The sequence below is a fragment of the Polyodon spathula genome, chromosome 13, assembly GCF_017654505.1.
Source record: "Polyodon spathula isolate WHYD16114869_AA chromosome 13, ASM1765450v1, whole genome shotgun sequence".
NCBI lineage: Eukaryota > Metazoa > Chordata > Actinopteri > Acipenseriformes > Polyodontidae > Polyodon > Polyodon spathula.
This window is the reverse complement of record NC_054546.1, coordinates 34,707,322-34,724,253: the sequence shown is the minus strand read 5'-3', so window position 1 is coordinate 34,724,253 and position 16,932 is coordinate 34,707,322. Positions and strand designations below refer to the sequence as shown.

General features: G+C 36.5%; 1 protein-coding gene across 2 annotated transcripts; it reads right to left on the bottom strand.

Annotated features, from left to right (window-relative positions):
- Positions 1-163: 163 nt before the first annotated feature.
- On the bottom strand, positions 164-15,683 carry LOC121325111 (differentially expressed in FDCP 8-like). 2 transcript variants are annotated; one of them, XM_041267400.1, is made up of 11 exons: positions 15,598-15,683; positions 12,487-12,584; positions 10,648-10,797; positions 10,008-10,149; positions 7,634-7,798; positions 6,921-7,048; positions 6,176-6,289; positions 5,095-5,175; positions 4,026-4,166; positions 3,474-3,583; positions 164-2,471 (listed from the first exon to the last, which is right to left on the bottom strand). In XM_041267400.1, the coding sequence occupies exons 2-11, from the start codon at positions 12,580-12,582 to the stop codon at positions 2,378-2,380; spliced, it is 1,221 nt and encodes a 406-aa protein (XP_041123334.1). In that variant the 5' UTR covers positions 12,583-12,584; positions 15,598-15,683; the 3' UTR covers positions 164-2,377. The 2 variants fall into 2 exon arrangements, with proteins under 2 accessions (XP_041123334.1, XP_041123333.1); XM_041267399.1 differs by lacking the exon at positions 15,598-15,683 and adding an exon at positions 14,905-15,039.
- Between the last annotated feature and the right edge of the window lie 1,249 nt (positions 15,684-16,932).

Here is a 16,932-nt window from a genome sequence, read left to right as displayed (position 1 = left end):
ATTCAGATTTGTAGGTCGTGTCATTAGCGTTTTTTTTTTTTTTTTTTTTTTTTTTTAAATAAAGGAAGGACCAAGAACAGCTCAGTACTTGTCTTTTGATTTGAAATCCTAAATTAACCAAATATGTGCATTTACTTTTTGTCAAATAAGAGTCTCCATTATGTTAGTTGTGTACACAAATGGTCATGTTATAATACATTTTTTTGTCAGTTTCATTTTGGGTATCACAAAGTCTTTAATGGTTTTTGACTAGGATCCACCTTATCTTTAAGCTTACGTATTGCTGTTTTGCTTTTCTTGAGGAGACGGGTCAGTGCTGAATACTGCAACACTGATAGGCCATAACCAGACCTCAGCTAACCTGCTTGAAGGGTGAAAGGTCCGTTCACGGGCACAGCTTGTTCATGAAGAGCAGTATCCAGAAGGCAATGGTAATGCAGATTTACATCCAAGAACTCCATTTTGAGTTTGTATGGGGTTTGTCAATTGTGAAGTCACAAAATACACCGTTTTGGCAGTATAATTAGGATTTTATTCATGCATCAATAATACATGTCCACATAATTTGTCAATGGCATAATATAACAGTTTATAGTTGCTTGAGGTACTTAACAATAGTGAATTCTATTATGCTTCATAAGGCAAAATAAATGATAGTGGCTGGAATATATAGTGTAATTCTAAAAAAGTGTCATTACATTTAACTGTATAGTCTGGTGAATGATAAGGCAACAAGCATTCAATTATTTTAAAACAAATAATTACACAGTAAACATAAGTAGTATGCATCAAATCCAAATGTGCACACTTCAGACTTTGAACAACAAATAATGAATAATCTATCTGTAACCGTTTAATACTATAGAGGCTCGTGGTGAGCCGAAGCCTAACCATAATGAATAATGTCAGTGAATATTCTGTTACACTACTGTCCTTTTGTTCGTGCTTCTTCCAAAAATGCCACAAACCGATTCATGTAATTTTCTATTAAGGGGGATAAAAAAAATCAATCAACCAGTATACTATTCTGTAGCAATGCAACACTTATTTTACCATTCAGCAAAAACAATTCACAGAGATTTTATAATCAATATTAGTATGCTGTATATCATTATTTAAAATGGGAATACAAACCTATACATAATTATATATAATTGGTGTACATCTGTCTTACTACTGTCGCTCACCACCACTCTGATCTACATGTCTCCAAACATTGAATGGATTTTCAGATATATAGATAAATTAAGTGTTACAAATCCTGTATTGAGATCATGCCTATTGGCCCTTTTGAGTCATTTTAGTGCAACATTTCCAAATTGTCCCCCTTCCATACATGCCTTATTGTCTATCCATCATATGTCAATATGCCGTGTGACCTTCAGGGACACTGGCATTGAGTGTGTTGATGTGTGCTGTATATACATGTTTTTGCCTGAATATACCTTCATTGTTTGGAGCTGTATTATGCATCACATATAATACAACAAGTTGTGGAAAGACGATAGGGATTTCTCCCAGTACAATATACTATAATGTTTGTTTTATTATTATGTTTTGGATACTTGGACAGTTTCCTTTTGCAGTGTGTGGCATGGTGCCACACCCCTGTGCATAGTTTTTGTGTTTTATGTTGTATGTGGTGACGTGACGCGAGTTGTGAGACAAGTCTATATTATTAGAAAGCAATTGTTACCCGTGCTGGTTTACAGCAGCACGATACTTGTGTTTTGTTTCTTGTCTGTTTTGTATCTGTCTATTATTTTGGCCAACGTGCCATTTGTTTTCCATTTTGTGATAACTGTTTGTTTGCTTATTAAATCTGCACACCAGCTCAATTCAGCTCACCACTCTGCGTCCTGCATTTCCTGGCCTGACGTAACCACCAGTCAGCCTGTTCAGAAGTTTAAGGTAAGGATTCCTTTGTTTCCTTTGAACTCCCTGGTTCTGCCTGAATTATAGTGGTAAACTGTCCACAGATTCAGTTATTTGTATGGAATGTAGTATTCTAAAAAGAACCTGCCAAGGCAGGATTAGACTGCCAGATTTTAGGAGATCTAAATATAAAACAAATCCTAAAGATTAATAACAATAATAGCCTGAAAGCAAGGTTCCACATGCCTTAAATCTACAACAGGCTTGTCTATTTTTTTTGTCAACAGAGCTACTGTGTCTACTTTCCTGAAGGCTGTATTTACATCCATTTTCATTACTGGTATACATATAAAATCTGTATAAAACAAGGCGTCTTTGTTGTGGAGCACCAGGCTGTTACTTGTCCAGCACTGGCAAGCTCTAAGCTCTGTTTTAAGCACTTCCTATTCCACTAACTATCTGGGCACCAGTATTCGATTAGACGAGGCTTCCTCTTGTTTTATCACTCCCGGCTGACCAGGGGCACCACAGGCTGTTTTCGCTCTGACATCCTTGCACATTTTGGGCAGGTGGTGGAATTGTCATGGTAACAGTCCCTGAAAATTCAGAAATATAATATAACTTTAATTTGGTTATTAGTTAAAAGAACAAGCCAAGTGACTGGATTATTTGACACCAATTTCAATCCTAGCACTTAATTTTACTGTCTGTCTCTTTCTCAGCAATTATTTTATTTCTTCAGTGTATGATGCCTATAGATTCTTCATTGGTCATTCCATTCATGTGGACTAACAGGTTACTTAACCTCTTATGTCATGACTTGGTCAATACACTATTTATTGTTGTCAAAAACATCTTTAAAATAATATTTGTTCAGGTCATCCCCAACAAGCACATTTGACCTACCCGGGTAACCTTTTCTCCATCACATGTGGTTTATGTACCCTCATAAAAAAAGCCCTCCCCATTTGGAATCGCTGTTTGGCTTTGTGGGGTACAACAGAACTTGTCCAGAAATGTCATTTTGACCTCCTCCTAGTATTGAAAGTAGTAGCAGGAGGTGCATGTAATTTTGTATTTCTCAGATGTAGTGACAAGATATTTCAATATGGGGAGATGCTCATGTCACAATAGATAAAACTACAAACTGTCGACATTGTGTTTTTTAGTAAGCGGCATTCACAGAATGCTAAATTAAGAGACACTGAAATTATATTTTAGTGTAAAAATTAGTTAGGATTGTGGGCACAGCAGCTTCAAGTGTGTGAGAAAAAAAGAAAGATTGTCTCCTTGAATAAACAAGGAAGAACTTTAAACCCTTTCATTTTAGCAAAGAAACGTAATACATGTAATTGAAGTGGGAGGTGCATAATTAGCCAAAATGAATGACACTGTAATAAAATAACATAAAACAGTGTTTAAAACTGACCAACAGTAGTGCCTTAACTCTTTGTTCAATAGGAAAAAGCATGCATGACCTAAAAGCTGTGACTCTAGAATGGTAATATAGCCTTCTGGAAATCAAGCCTGCATTTTTTAAAAACTCTCACTTTGGACCACCTTCAGGCAGTAGCCAGTGTTACCCAGTGTGCACTTACCTGTGGAAAACAGCGGAGCAGTCGGGACACACTGAGGTGTGACTGTCAAAGGGGAAGAGGACATCTCCTTCTTTACACAATTCGCACACAAAACCTTTCGCCTGGCATCTCTAAAGAGAAGACAGGAATTTCATTACATTGTATTTTAAGCTGAAACTTAAATATCTTCTAATTATAGTCATAAAAGTATATTAAGAAACCAGGTTATGTAGGTAGCATATATTTTCTACCAAGGATAAAAAATATTGCCAGTGTCAGCCTCATGATAAAGTAGTTCACCATGAAATCCACACCATACAGAATAGTACCTTGTACTAAATACACAGGATCATCAAAATCAGCAATTCCCAAAATACACCCCTCAATAGCTCAGCCAATCAGATATCAGTACTGGAATCTGAAAATGTAGCTATATAGGATCAGGCTGTGGGGGAATCTGCCTATTCTCTCATTTCACCAGCAGGGATCACTATTGAGCCATGGTTTCAGGTTTTGGTTTTTAAAATAAGCCCAGGCAGGAGGGGATGTTTAGCTGTGCACACTCTCGCTCACCTCGCAGTCCAGTTTGATGTGCTTGACGAAGGTGGTGTGGATTTCAGTTAAAGAGGAGCTCAGGCGTCCACTGGAGATGTCAATCAGGTCTTGCAGGGAGTACATTTCATCATTTTCTACGAAGTGCTGCCGCTCCTGCAACTACAAAAATAAAAAAAAGACTGGACAGTGAACAACTGAAATATCATCACCAGAAAGTTATTAGAAACATAATATTAGTTACAAACTAAATGGCTCATGTTATCGAATAGTAATTATGTCCTTGTAAATGTACTGTACCAGCGAAATGAGGATGGTTATCGTGTTTGAAAACTTATCCTCAATTTTTTAGTAAATTTCAATCTGATTGAATGTGATAATGGTCACTTTTGTTAAGAGCCCCAAAACGAAGCCAACAGACCAGGAACTACTTCATGGTAATTGCTGCGTTCAAAATCATTGGAATGACTGGATGTGGCATTGGTCTAAAAGCACCAGTATTCATGTTTTATTTGAGATTTGTGTATATATTATTAATTTAATTAATTAATTTAAGACTTTACTCACAAACATTTTTGAAGAAGGACTCTCAGGATATTAAACAAGGTATCAGAATGAAATGCTAATATTTAATTTATTCTGTGTTTTAAAGGCTGGCATAGGTATGAATTGCTCTTAGTTAAAGTTCAAGTCTAGTTCTTCACTGGATTTTTACATCTGCAACAAAAGACATGATTATTTCCCATCAAGATGCTATATCTCTCCTGAATCATCTTTGGCATCAGCTGAAAGAAACCAAGGATGGCAAAACAGGGAATGGGGACCCTAAAAATGTGATGTAGCCTCTCATCGTATCTAGAACAACCTTTTTTTTTTTTTTTTTTTTTTTTTTTTTTTTTAACACTTTAAAGGCTTTAAGGCTTAAAATTTGAGATCCATTCCTCCTGGAAATCTGACCACTACACCGTTTTATGAAGGTGAATTAATTACTGTAATTGTAAATGTTTTTGGTTGTTTTTATCGTTATCACAAAACAAAAACAAACAAAAAAAAACCCTAAAAAGAGCGATCTGATGCAGCTCATACTGACCTGTAGCAGCAGCCTGGCCTCTATGGCTTCTTTACATGTGATAAAGTACGGCTTCATCAGCAGGATGTCCTGACGCAGTTTCTGTAGAGCAGGGGAGCACAGCACAGTCAGCACTACCTCCACCTGCTTACAGGGCAGAGTTTCCTGAACAGTGGGAGATGATTACACATCCAACAGAGCTTCCTGTCTTTCAGCCAAACATGGTCAAATGCATTTTGAAAATAAACACGCAATATTGCCCCTTTAGGTGGTGGAAAGGTCAGTAGCTGTTCTTCATATAAAAGACAATAAGATAAAGACTCCAAATAATCCATTAAAACCAACTGTCCATAGTGTCAGGTTTATTTTAAGTTCTGTTTTTTTTTTTAGTTTGTTTATTAACTGTTAACAAACATTGTTCATTTTTAGCTAAGGGTTAGGGTTAATAAAAACCTGATTTAATTAGCTAAACATTACTACAGTAACAATTTCCAAATGTATCATCATCTGGGTAAAAAACGGCCCTTAAAACAAAGCGAGGCCGAGGTTTCTTTAATATCTCTTTGACCCAGTTAAACTGTCCAATAGCTTTGTCATGGGGTCAGGGTTGCATAATACACATCCTACAACCAGGCGCACATCAGTCAATTGGAGAGCTTATCTAATCTGTAGCAAAAGGCAAACCCAGTGAACAGACTGACAGTATAGAAATGTATTTTTGAACTACAAGAAACCGAACTGAAGTCTGCTTGAGTCAAGGTAGCCAAGCACTAGCCAACAATTCAGGTGAAATATTATTATTATTATTATTATTATTATTATTATTATTATTATTATTATTATTAATTTACCTATTTTGCAGACGCCAACAGGCCAATACCAGGTTACAATGTAAAGTAATATTTAAATGCAGTATACTTAACAATAAGTGCAAATTATACTAGTAGAATACAGTGTAAGATAAGATGCAACAAGTTAGGATTAAACAATTTGTAATATCTCAGCTTGACTGAAAACAACCGATAAGGAACTGCACAGCATACGTGATGCAGACCTCTTGGTATAGACAGCTTTGGCGTATTTCTGTGTGGAAAGTACTCACCCGAATTTCCACCAGCTCTTCCACAAAGTTGAAGAGCAATGGGTTGATGTCTTTGAGCTTTAGGACAGGCCGTGATATCATCAAGCTGAGGTACCTCATCGAAGAGCGACACACCTGCAGACGGGCATCACAAGGTTAGTGGCAGGGATTAATCATTTTCAACTGAATGGAGCCAAGCCTAGAATTCATAGGATATAATTAACCCATTATACATTACATTTACAATACCCAGGTGCTAAACCTTTGTGGATTATACCGTAAAAATAACCATTAACTATTTTTCTTACAGAAACAGTGATTCTGTCAGCTTTTGAACAATTCCATTCACTCAGAAACCCCAGAACTTGCATAATCCATTGTCAAACAGACACATGAAGGACCAACAGTACAGTGCACCTGCCAATATAACCAGAAAGTATCAAGGTTCTGCCAATAGATGGTTCATTTAGCAAAGCCTGAAAAGTCACTTTTAAATGGTTTCCTTCAGTCAATTATCTCACGATGCAGATTGCAGTGCTGACCATTATAAGAATGGAAGTACTAGTGCAATGGCATTATAGGGCGGTTTTAACTGGTTCTGCTGTATAAAGGATTGCCTAATAAAGGGGGAGCACTGTACCAATATTACACAGTGTTTACTTTGCAGTTTTCCGCTTGTTTTGTTTATTTCTCTTATATTTGGACTGCATCTCTGAGTCAATTGTCTGACAAATGTAGCGCTATACAACAGATAAGTCAAACTCACTTTTCTGGACTCAAACTCCCAGTTGTGAATGACTCGAGCAGGGATGGTAGCCATGTCGTTCCAGTGGCAGTTGCTGCAGTAATATTGACCAGTGTAGTCGCACTGTCTCGCTTCATTCGGGATGCCCCCTACAGGAGAAAAAAAAAAAAACGGGATTTTCACCTAACCGTCAAGGCCTTGACAATTGGAGGTTCTCCAGAATTAAATTGCTGTGCGAAACCGAGCACAATTTTGGGAAAGACCAAAAAATGTTTTTTTTTTTTTTTTTAAATGATAGTTACAAGACCTAATGTAATACTTTAGATGCCAGTAATCTCTTTCCTCTTTTTTCTACAATTTTATATATTTCTTGGTTTGTTTCTAAAAACAGTTATGTTTTAGTAAAAAGAAAGTGTACAACTACTTAATAAAAAGATGTGGCTTAAATGTATTCTGTTTTAATGTAGTTTTTTTTTTTTTTTTTTTTGCAATCCTAATGGTATTTCTGCATTACACTGCAAGAAGGCACATGAACAACAATTGTTGCAAGGATGATAACATATGTAGTACTACACTTTTAAAGGGAATGGCAAAGCTACATTTCCTGCACGCCCCTACACAGATTTGTCTTTTCAAAGACTGAAAACAAGGGAAGAGAAACAGAAGTATTTGTGAAACACGAGCAGAGGTGTGTTAAGAGCAGGGGAGGCAAAGAGAAGAGCAGAGGCACTCACTCAGCGAGACAGGTGCCCGACACTCTGCACACCTGTAATCCTGGCTGTCCAGTCCGCTTTCCGGGCAGATGTTCATCTCGTACTCAGACTGGTGGCTGACCTTTGACCTCATGCAGGGTTTGGCAATGGTGTTCAGACATTTGCTGTGGCACCGATAGGAACAACCTGAGAGACAAAATGAATTTAAATGTCAAGAATCGTTTCACTAAAAGGTGTAGTAGCTGCTAAAGCTACTGTGAATTAGTTTGGGACCCTTTTCATTGCCCCCCTCATCATTATTTAGCCTAACTTTTCATTTCTGGATACATTTCAAAGTGCAGGTGCATTTACTATGTAGTTATGTAGTTATTATTATCTAATATTTACTATATGCACTAAAACTGTTACAGAACCCCTACTGAGTTTGCAGGAAACAATGCATTACACATCAATGCAGTGATTGTGAGGATGGAAGTAAATACATTCGCAACATGCACTGAAGTCATTTTCTTGTTCATATCATTTTGTATTATATGTACATTAAATAATGTAGCACAAGTGAAATGCAGTTAATGTATCTGTATACTGGAGGGCATTCTTTGAATACACATCGATTGGTATTCCTGCAATCCTCTTAGAGCACAACAGAGTCTGCCTTTCAGGGGACATATTTATCAACGAGTACAGGAGGATGGTTCAGCACAGGAATTGTGTTCTAACTTGGAATTCTGTCTAACAATGGAAGAATAGGGAAATTGAATAGATGTGGATCCACGTGGAGAGACGATGGCTGCGTTCAAAAAAACTGAATTTAAAACTGGATATACTAGAAAGATAACCAAAATATGTCAGAAACATTATTTGGGGTTTTTCAGTTTCCCAATCACAGTATTTTTTTTTTAATTCCTGGTACGTTTGAGATATTCAGAAAAAAAACCCCACAAATTAATAAATAACCGTAAAGAGATAAATGAATAAAACAAGCATATGGAGGACATATTTTTGTCTCCAAGTCTAGTTTAAAATAAATATTAACCGCAAAGGACATTTAAAATAAATAAATAAAAATAAAAGACTGAATTCCTTTATTATATTTTATTCCATTGTGTATTAGTTTCTAATTTTAGTCCAGGAAAACAATCATTTCCCAAAGCTGCCTGAGCATCCTCCATTTTATTACAACTGTTCTGAGTCTGTTACTGCAGTTCAAACCTTCCTTCCCTCAATATTCAGCAGGCAGACATTGAGAACATTAACAACACACTGGTGGACATAGTAGTTTGGTCTATTGCCAGTCATCTAATAAGAAATCTGACATGATTCGAAATCATACACTTCATTTGATAAATGAATAATCAATTATGCTACTCAGCTGTGTTCTACTTAAGACTGTCACCTCAGACTTCAAATTAGGTGCAATGACAAATCAATGTTAGACATGGCCTCACACTCTCAGGCAGTGTTACCTAGCAACTGCTGGTTCTAATAACAATGAGGATGAGATGCAGAGTCCAGCCAATAAGTCAGACTCTCTCCCAGGGAGCTTCGAGACAGTTAATGCAGTCCATTTAAAAGCATAATTCAAATATTAATAATACTGACACCTCTATTGTTTGTTAATTATGACTTCGTATTGGTTCTTGGTCACTCCTACATTGCAAGGTTCAATCTATATCTGTCTGTATTTAAAAAATGTTTGAATGTATATATAGTGTTTTCTGTTAGGAGTCAGTTCTCCATTTGAAAGACAACTTTACATATGCTGTGCATTCCTACTTTACGGAAATATGGCCTAGATCACTAACCTGAAGTCTTTTCAATTAGCAATCCTTACACTTTTCTTGGAGAACATCTCCATTTCATCTTATGAATATTGCATATTGTTAAACAGCAACATGAAGCCCAAATGGGAGCCTTCTATTCTTCCTTTAGGGTTAGCAAATGACATTGGTTGTGATCTTGAGCACTTGAAACACTGTTAATTTTCTGATAATTCATTGTCAATTTGTCCTGTGCCAAATGATCCAGGAACACACACACACCCAGAATAATCTATACATAAGCTTAAACGTAAATCACAATTTTACTCCAAACCTTTTAAATACTTTCAAATCCATATTATATTGCAGAACTATTATTTAGTCCCCCAGAGAGGTGATTCAATATTACTTCTCTATAGAAAAGATACTATTCAAAGTTCACCAAGCATTTTGCATTAGAAGAATCTGCAACCTTCAATTATAAAGGAATAAGGCGAACACAGAATAGGTATGGTAACAGTATCTTACATTCACCTGATGATTTCAAGAATTTCCTAAGCTAAGAATCTGAGAGCAGCATGGCAATCAGCCCTGCATTCTAGCTAGATTTAAACTGAAGTTAGACATTGCAGCACCTGTGCAGGTATACCAGGTCTGGATGAGCCCCCAGATGATGACGCTGCACTTGTCACAGGTCTGCTTGATGCTTTTACTCTTCTCCTTGTAGAATCGATGCTCCAGCAGGACTCGCATATTGAGCTTGTCTTCACCAGGGTCCTTATGAGCAAAGCAGAGAAATATTACATCTGCAATTAGACAACATCCATCCAACTCCTGAACAGCATTACTACTGGCAGTTATCAGGGTATTTGACTATCACAGTGTATGCTGATGTATACCAGCCCGGAGCGTCGGGACTTTAGAGAAGATGTTATACCTATTGAGACTGAACTACCATGCAAGTTGTGATCTATGTTGTTGAAGCTGTCGCTCTGGGATCCTTCAAGAAGCTGCTTGATGAGATTCTGGGATCAATAAGCTACTAACAACCAAACGAGTAAGATGGGCCGAATGGCCTCCTCTCGTTTGTAAATTTTCTTATGTTCTTATGTTCTTAAGTGTATTAATACAGACCCAAGTAACTCTTTGGATATTTCATTTGTTAACAATATGATCAAACAGAGCTGAAATTCCTCAATAGGTGCATGCTATGTGTGGAAATAAAGAAATACATAATCTGAAATTAACTTAACAACTACTCCTGCTAAAGCACACCTTGAGTTCCTGCAGTTTGAGGCGGAGGTGAATCAGTTTGGCCACCGTGTCTTTCTGCTTCTCCGAGTGCTCTGGCAGCTCCAGGATGAGGTGCCTGCAGTCCTCAATGGCCTGCTTCAGATGCTCGATATCCGAGGAGATGAACGAGTCCTGCGCTCAAACACAAGCCACCAGTTACACACAGCACACTCTTCTTTGTGATGGCTTACTTTATGGAAATCTTGCAATCCATTCCAGATTTTACAATGAGCTTTATAAACTACAGTGTATAGGCAACCAACTCAAGTATGTCAAGCAAAACTTTTAGGAGCTCCTGGGAAATGAAACAGGCACATAGGGCAATGCACATGTCTTTTCCTGCAATAATGTTAGAAGCATTGTACATTCCAGATGGGATACTGTAGAATTAAACTAACATAGTGACCCCTTTTTTTTTTTTTTTTTTTTTTTTGCACTTATTTAGAATTATATGGAAAGGCTAGCCAATCCTTTAAAATCTTTTTCTTAGCTTGTTAACACCCTCACTGGTTCCTCTATTAATTGTCTTTGCATTCTGCACTTATATTTCAGATAGAAAGCTATAGATAAACTTCTGCATCCTGGAATCTATGCTGTAGATCACATGGTGTGATTGCAACTAGAACTCTGAAGTGAGTCTGAAATACGAGACATGTAATGATTAGGTACTAGGAAACAGTGGCGACTTTTTATCTATAGCTTATAAAATTCAAGCATTGAAAAAAAAAAGAAGAAATTGAATCCTAGCAATAATGGCATGTCTAAGTTATTGAGAGAATCCATTAATAAAAGCGTGCCATTTGTGTTGGGGGTATAGATACAACCAATAGGTCATGCATAATGCAACCCTACTTAGCAGAATTAATGCAATGTAATAGAGTGCTGAAGAATTTGACTGCTATTGTTTTCAATTACAGCACATTATAAAGTAAGAGACTACAGTTAATCTGAATGCATAACCTTTTCATGGCCAGGGCTGGTGAAAACAAAAAGCTTCCTCTCTGGGAAGGTTAATGCACAAGCTTAAATACTGTAGACTTATATTTTTTATTCCATTTCTGTATTCAATGTAAGCAAAGTAATTACAACAGGCAACAATTCTGGTGGGTTTGCATCTATGTCTTCTTTGATCTCCCAAAGGTTTGCTTCCTATAATAGGGATATTTTTATCATCCAAAAACTTTTATTTTTCAAGCTAATACACAGTTTAATAAATGTAGATATTCCAATTTACTGCACGGTTACTGTATCACATCTTCAGAGCCAATTTGTTTTCTAATATATCACAGGAATATCCATAATTTGATTATAATTTAATTTTCATATATATATATATATATGTGTGTGTGTGTGTGTGTGTGTGTGTGTGTGTGTGTGTGTGTGTGTGTGCATGCGCCATTTAGGGTTGTCAGGTTTAGTTATTTCTACAAATAAATTATGCTTAGATTGGGTTTCGTGGTCTCTGTCAGTCAAGCACTACAGTTTAGACTACATCAGCTAGTGTACATGTTTTACTGAGTTATTTCAAAGTTATGCAGTGGAGGCTAGGTGACTAAGTGAAACTAATATATCTGGACACCGGGTACATCGCCAGAGACAGTAACTGCAAGTAAACACAACAGCACTGTCATGCTCAGCTCCCTGCCCTGATAATCAATCAATCAATCAGTCTTTATTTTATATAGCACCTTTCATAATGGACCACCATTACAATACAACATGCAATGACAACAAGAAAATCCATAATACTTTTAAATACAGAGAGATGCATAATACAAGATTTAAAAAAAAAAAAAAAAACCTATAGTAAATGAGACTGACCACAGGGTGAGAGAGGTGATCTTCTGCCAGACCCAGGTCCAAGACTCGGTCAGTGGGCTGTAAGCGCGGCTCTGACTCGAACGAATCCGGCTTCATCTCTGCAAAGGAGAACACGGTCAGCTGTCATTGTTGCGTCTCCTTTACACACTCAAGTGACCTACTTAGTATAAAGTGTGTGTCACACTAGTCTGCTGTATTCAGTTTGCAAACTGGAATGAACTTGATAATTACTTGAAGTCTATTGAATATCAACAAAGGTTTAAGAATGAATTGCATAGGAAATGGTTTGTACATTTTGGATGTAATTCATGTACAAAAGGAGTGATTCGCTTAATTCTGTATATTTCACTCAAGGCTCTCTCTCTTGTTTGTTGGCACGCACGTATAATAGCTTAATCACTGCCAGTTAGTAGTTTTTGAAATGTATATGTGTATTTAATAGAACAGTACTGCACTGTAAGGTAGTTTGTAAACTGTGTGTGTACTTTTAATAATCTATGTCACTTCTTTTTATTATAGGATATCCTAATCTGAACAAGGATTCTATGTAGGGACTTGAATAAAGGGCTGAAGGCAGGTTTGTTAAAGACAAAACAAACAAATAAACACCAATAGCTTTTGTAATCTTGTCTGATTAAATGTATTCCTGCTCTGCAGGTACTAGCTGTAAAGGAGTATTTCCCACACATGATGTCAATGTTGCCTGTTAATGTAACCTGCACATCAATTAGAATACAAAGAAATGCACCTGTACTGGACTTTTGAGAAGTAGAGAAGAACAATGGGTTGTATAATGCCTTTTATTGGTTCAAGGGGATGGTACTCAAGAGCCACACAAAATAATTTAAGCATTGAATGAACCAAATATCTAATCATATACAAATGTGTATGGCCACAACTGTCAGTCTGCTAGTAATAACACTGTACAAAGTTATCCTACTCAGACAGCAATGAAGGACAACAACAATAATAATAATAATAAGAAGAAGAAGTTTAGTGGCTTTTTTTGGATCATGGTTAATTATTACAATCCGATAAATTGTGAAAATTTTGCTTTGATTTTTAAAAAGTGCTTCCATTGTACTTTAAGTGGTGGTTAAGGGAAGTGTTATACTGATCCTGCAGATTAACTAAAGTCAGTGTTCCAAGTGTAAATTGACAACATTCACATTCAGTACTGTTACAGTCTTAACCTGTGACATGTTTACTGGTATGTTACTCTATCCCTCACCTGCCTCATCAGTTTGTATACCAACTGTCATTTGAATTCAATACAGGGGTTTTACAGTCTCCTGACTGTGTGTCACAGTTGTATAAACTGTGCAAACGTTGCTTTACGACATAGCTGAAACCCCTTGCTTTTTTATTATTCTGCTAAAATGGATTCCGTAGCACTTTTACGGAAGAAACATTCATTAATAATGTCATTGCAACAGAGCCCTTAAAATAAATTCTTTAAGTAATTTCTTTGAGAACTTTATTTGAAAATCTACATTTAAAAAAAAAAAAAAACACAAATAAACCGTTGTATTCTAGTTTTGAAAAAAAAAATACTCAGTATAGTTTACACCATATCTCACTGAGTGGAAAGAAAATAGCATTGCCTTGTGCTGTTGAGAATGAAGTACTGCAAGTAGTCACAACGATGGTTATTCTGAAGGATACAAACAACTCCAACTGTTTACAGTACATACAGTGCACTTTAAATCTCTTGAAATGTTGATAACCTGTATTTTAGTTTCATTCCTCATGTTGGACAGTGTACATTTGAACCCAGTAACTTAGTTACATCTCCAATATAAACTTCAAGTGATTACAATGTTCTGCTTTTTTAAAAGCTAGATATTCTATCTGATTATCGTAGTGCCTTGCAATGGATTTTTCTGATTGGTGGATTAAAGTTCAGAAATAGCTTTCCTTTCAGCTATTAAAAAAAAAAAAAATCTAGCAAAAATAGTTCAGGATACATGACAGGTACATTTATCACAAACTAATGGGTCAAAAACGAGAGCTTAGAAACTCTGGAAGGCTAATCAAGGTTGTTTTTGTAACCAGTGATGAGATCCTTTAAATATTTTTGTAACAAAAAGTTATTTACTTTTTAAAAAGGCACATATAATTAGAAGTATTCTAAATGTAATGCTTCGGAATTTGTAAAGAAGTGCGATTAAACAAAATTTGATTTTAACCTATTAACCCATAAACATCCTCGATCCTGAAAATCACAGCCCCTGTGTATACAGTATATAAAACATAAATACAAATATATTTATTTAAATTTACATTACTCATCCACTGTGACCTGATGAAGACCTTGAAACCTTTTAAAATCACTTTTCAACACTTCCTTGTGCTCAACACAGAATAACTCCACTATAAATACAAAAGGAAAACATCTCACACACATTCTTAATCTACCTGCATAAACCTCGCAGAACAGCATGATGGACAATCTTCCAAGACCCAGCGCTGGAAGGCAACAGCAGTAGTACTCCTGACTGTGTTCTAGTTCATAAACTACAAAGTGGTTTCACACTCTACTACCAGGAAGTTAAAAACCCACACAGTCTCATGGTAGAAACAGCGGATGAATTTATGCAGTAGTGGTTTGTACACTGAATCACAAGCCTTCTAATAAGGAAGTGATCTAAACTTATAAGGAATGTCACAGCATGTTTCTGTTCCACTTTCAATATCAACATCTTGTCATGACATGTTAGCAGCCTGGCTCAGACACAGTCTGAAAATGAAAATCAAATGCATTAAACCCACACAGGGTGAGTTTGCAAGACCACTAATACTGTACAACCTTAGCAGTGCTTTTTGAATATAGCCCTGCTTTAGTCAGACACTGTATTTGTTTAATCTATAATACAACATCACAAATCCACCCATTTTCTGTACAGTTGTTCAGGACCAAGACAGATTGTCAGGGTGTGTTCAGGTAGCCAGGGAGATGTGTGGTTTGAGGGGAAGCTCTCATGGATTCCACTGTTACTATGATTGACTGAAGCCAGTGCTAAATTGTCTCGCTCTTTTCAGGAACACTAAATTGACTACAATAAAAAAGTGAATTCCCTTGGTTTGTCTGCTGTTTGTTAATGCACCCACCATTGTGCAGCAGGTCCTTGTCGCCTCGAGGCTCGTCCTCTGCCTTGTTGAAAGGGTTGAGGTGGCGTTGTCAGAACCGAGCGAGTTGCTCATCATATTCCATGGCATCAGCTACATCTGGAAGAAACAGGAAACTGCATCAGCAAAAACACGCTTCCAGAGAAACATGCCTCTGCTTGAATAATCTTAGAGAGTGTGAAACTGTGCACATGAGAATACTATCTCATTAGGGTGTTGTCTTCCCATGACAATGACAATAAAACAGTATAAACCTTGTTACAAAATGATTTAATCAGCGTCTGAATGTTACAAGTTAGCGGACTCTATTCCCAAATCTTTTTCTTTTTCTTATTTGTATAAATATCAGTTTTGATGTATTTATTAGGGGTGTTAATACATCATCTTAAAGTTAAACATGAGCCAAGTGTTAAACATTGACAAAAATATGCGGACCAAGTTTAGATGTTAGCCTTAGTGTTTTCATATTTTCTTATGATGGCTTTTCTGACTGGTTTCAGACACATTTAAACAATTAGGTGTGTTTAATCTCAAATTTCATACAAAAAAACACCTGTAAAAACAGTCTACAGCACTTTCATGAAAATAAAAACAGACAAAAAAAATCTTTTAAAGGAGTGCTGATAAGGGACTTGTGTTGAAGATCTTTTGTTTTTCTGCTTGGAACAACTATGTAGATCTAAAGACTTCCTAATATCACTTCCTGTGCAGTAGGTCACACTTAAACAAATAGCAGCTGGAGTGAAATCAAGACTCAGCACAGGTCTTGGTTTAGTACCAGAAAGCTACTACAACTTTTACTTCTTCAAAAGAAAGCCTTTGTCTGTTAGGTGAAGAAAACAAGCTTTCATTTAAAAAAAGAGGTTTAGCTATTAAACCTAATATACAGTAAAGCCCACAAATATAATCACCTGGCCTTTTGAATCTGCTACATTCCAAGATCCTGTGTTTTTATTGATAACTCTGCACAACACGCTTCATTACAAACTGGCAAGCTTTGCACAGACAAATTAACCTTTTGTAGTGTTTAAGAAAGAAAAAAAAAACATTGTATTTCTGGATTGTGTGGAGTGTATATGATGGTTGGAGAGTTTGGGTACCAAATATGTGTATTTTGATTTTAAACACGGAACACATTTTTGTGCATCGAAGCAAAACCAGGTATGGATCTCAAGCTTGTTTACATATGAGGTATTAGTCATGGAATTTTGAAGTTCTCAATTCCTGATCTGGTGGTTTGAAATACACAAAGGGGAAGCAGAACCGAAGAAGTTGGGGGTCTTAAAATTTTGGTTATACAGTGAAAACTGATCTATT

What these genes read in the sequence shown, in the direction of transcription:
- LOC121325111 (XM_041267399.1), bottom strand. Translation starts at nt 14,929, where the DNA reads ATGCTGTTCTGCGAGGTTTATGCAG. An exon ending in GTTCTGCGAGGTTTATGCAG is followed by an intron (nt 12,585 to 14,904) that starts GTAGATTAAGAA and finishes TCTCCTTTGCAG; the next exon opens with AGATGAAGCCGGATTCGTTC. An exon ending in TGCTCCGCTGTTTTCCACAG is followed by an intron (nt 2,472 to 3,473) that starts GTAAGTGCACAC and finishes CTGAATTTTCAG; the next exon opens with GGACTGTTACCATGACAATT.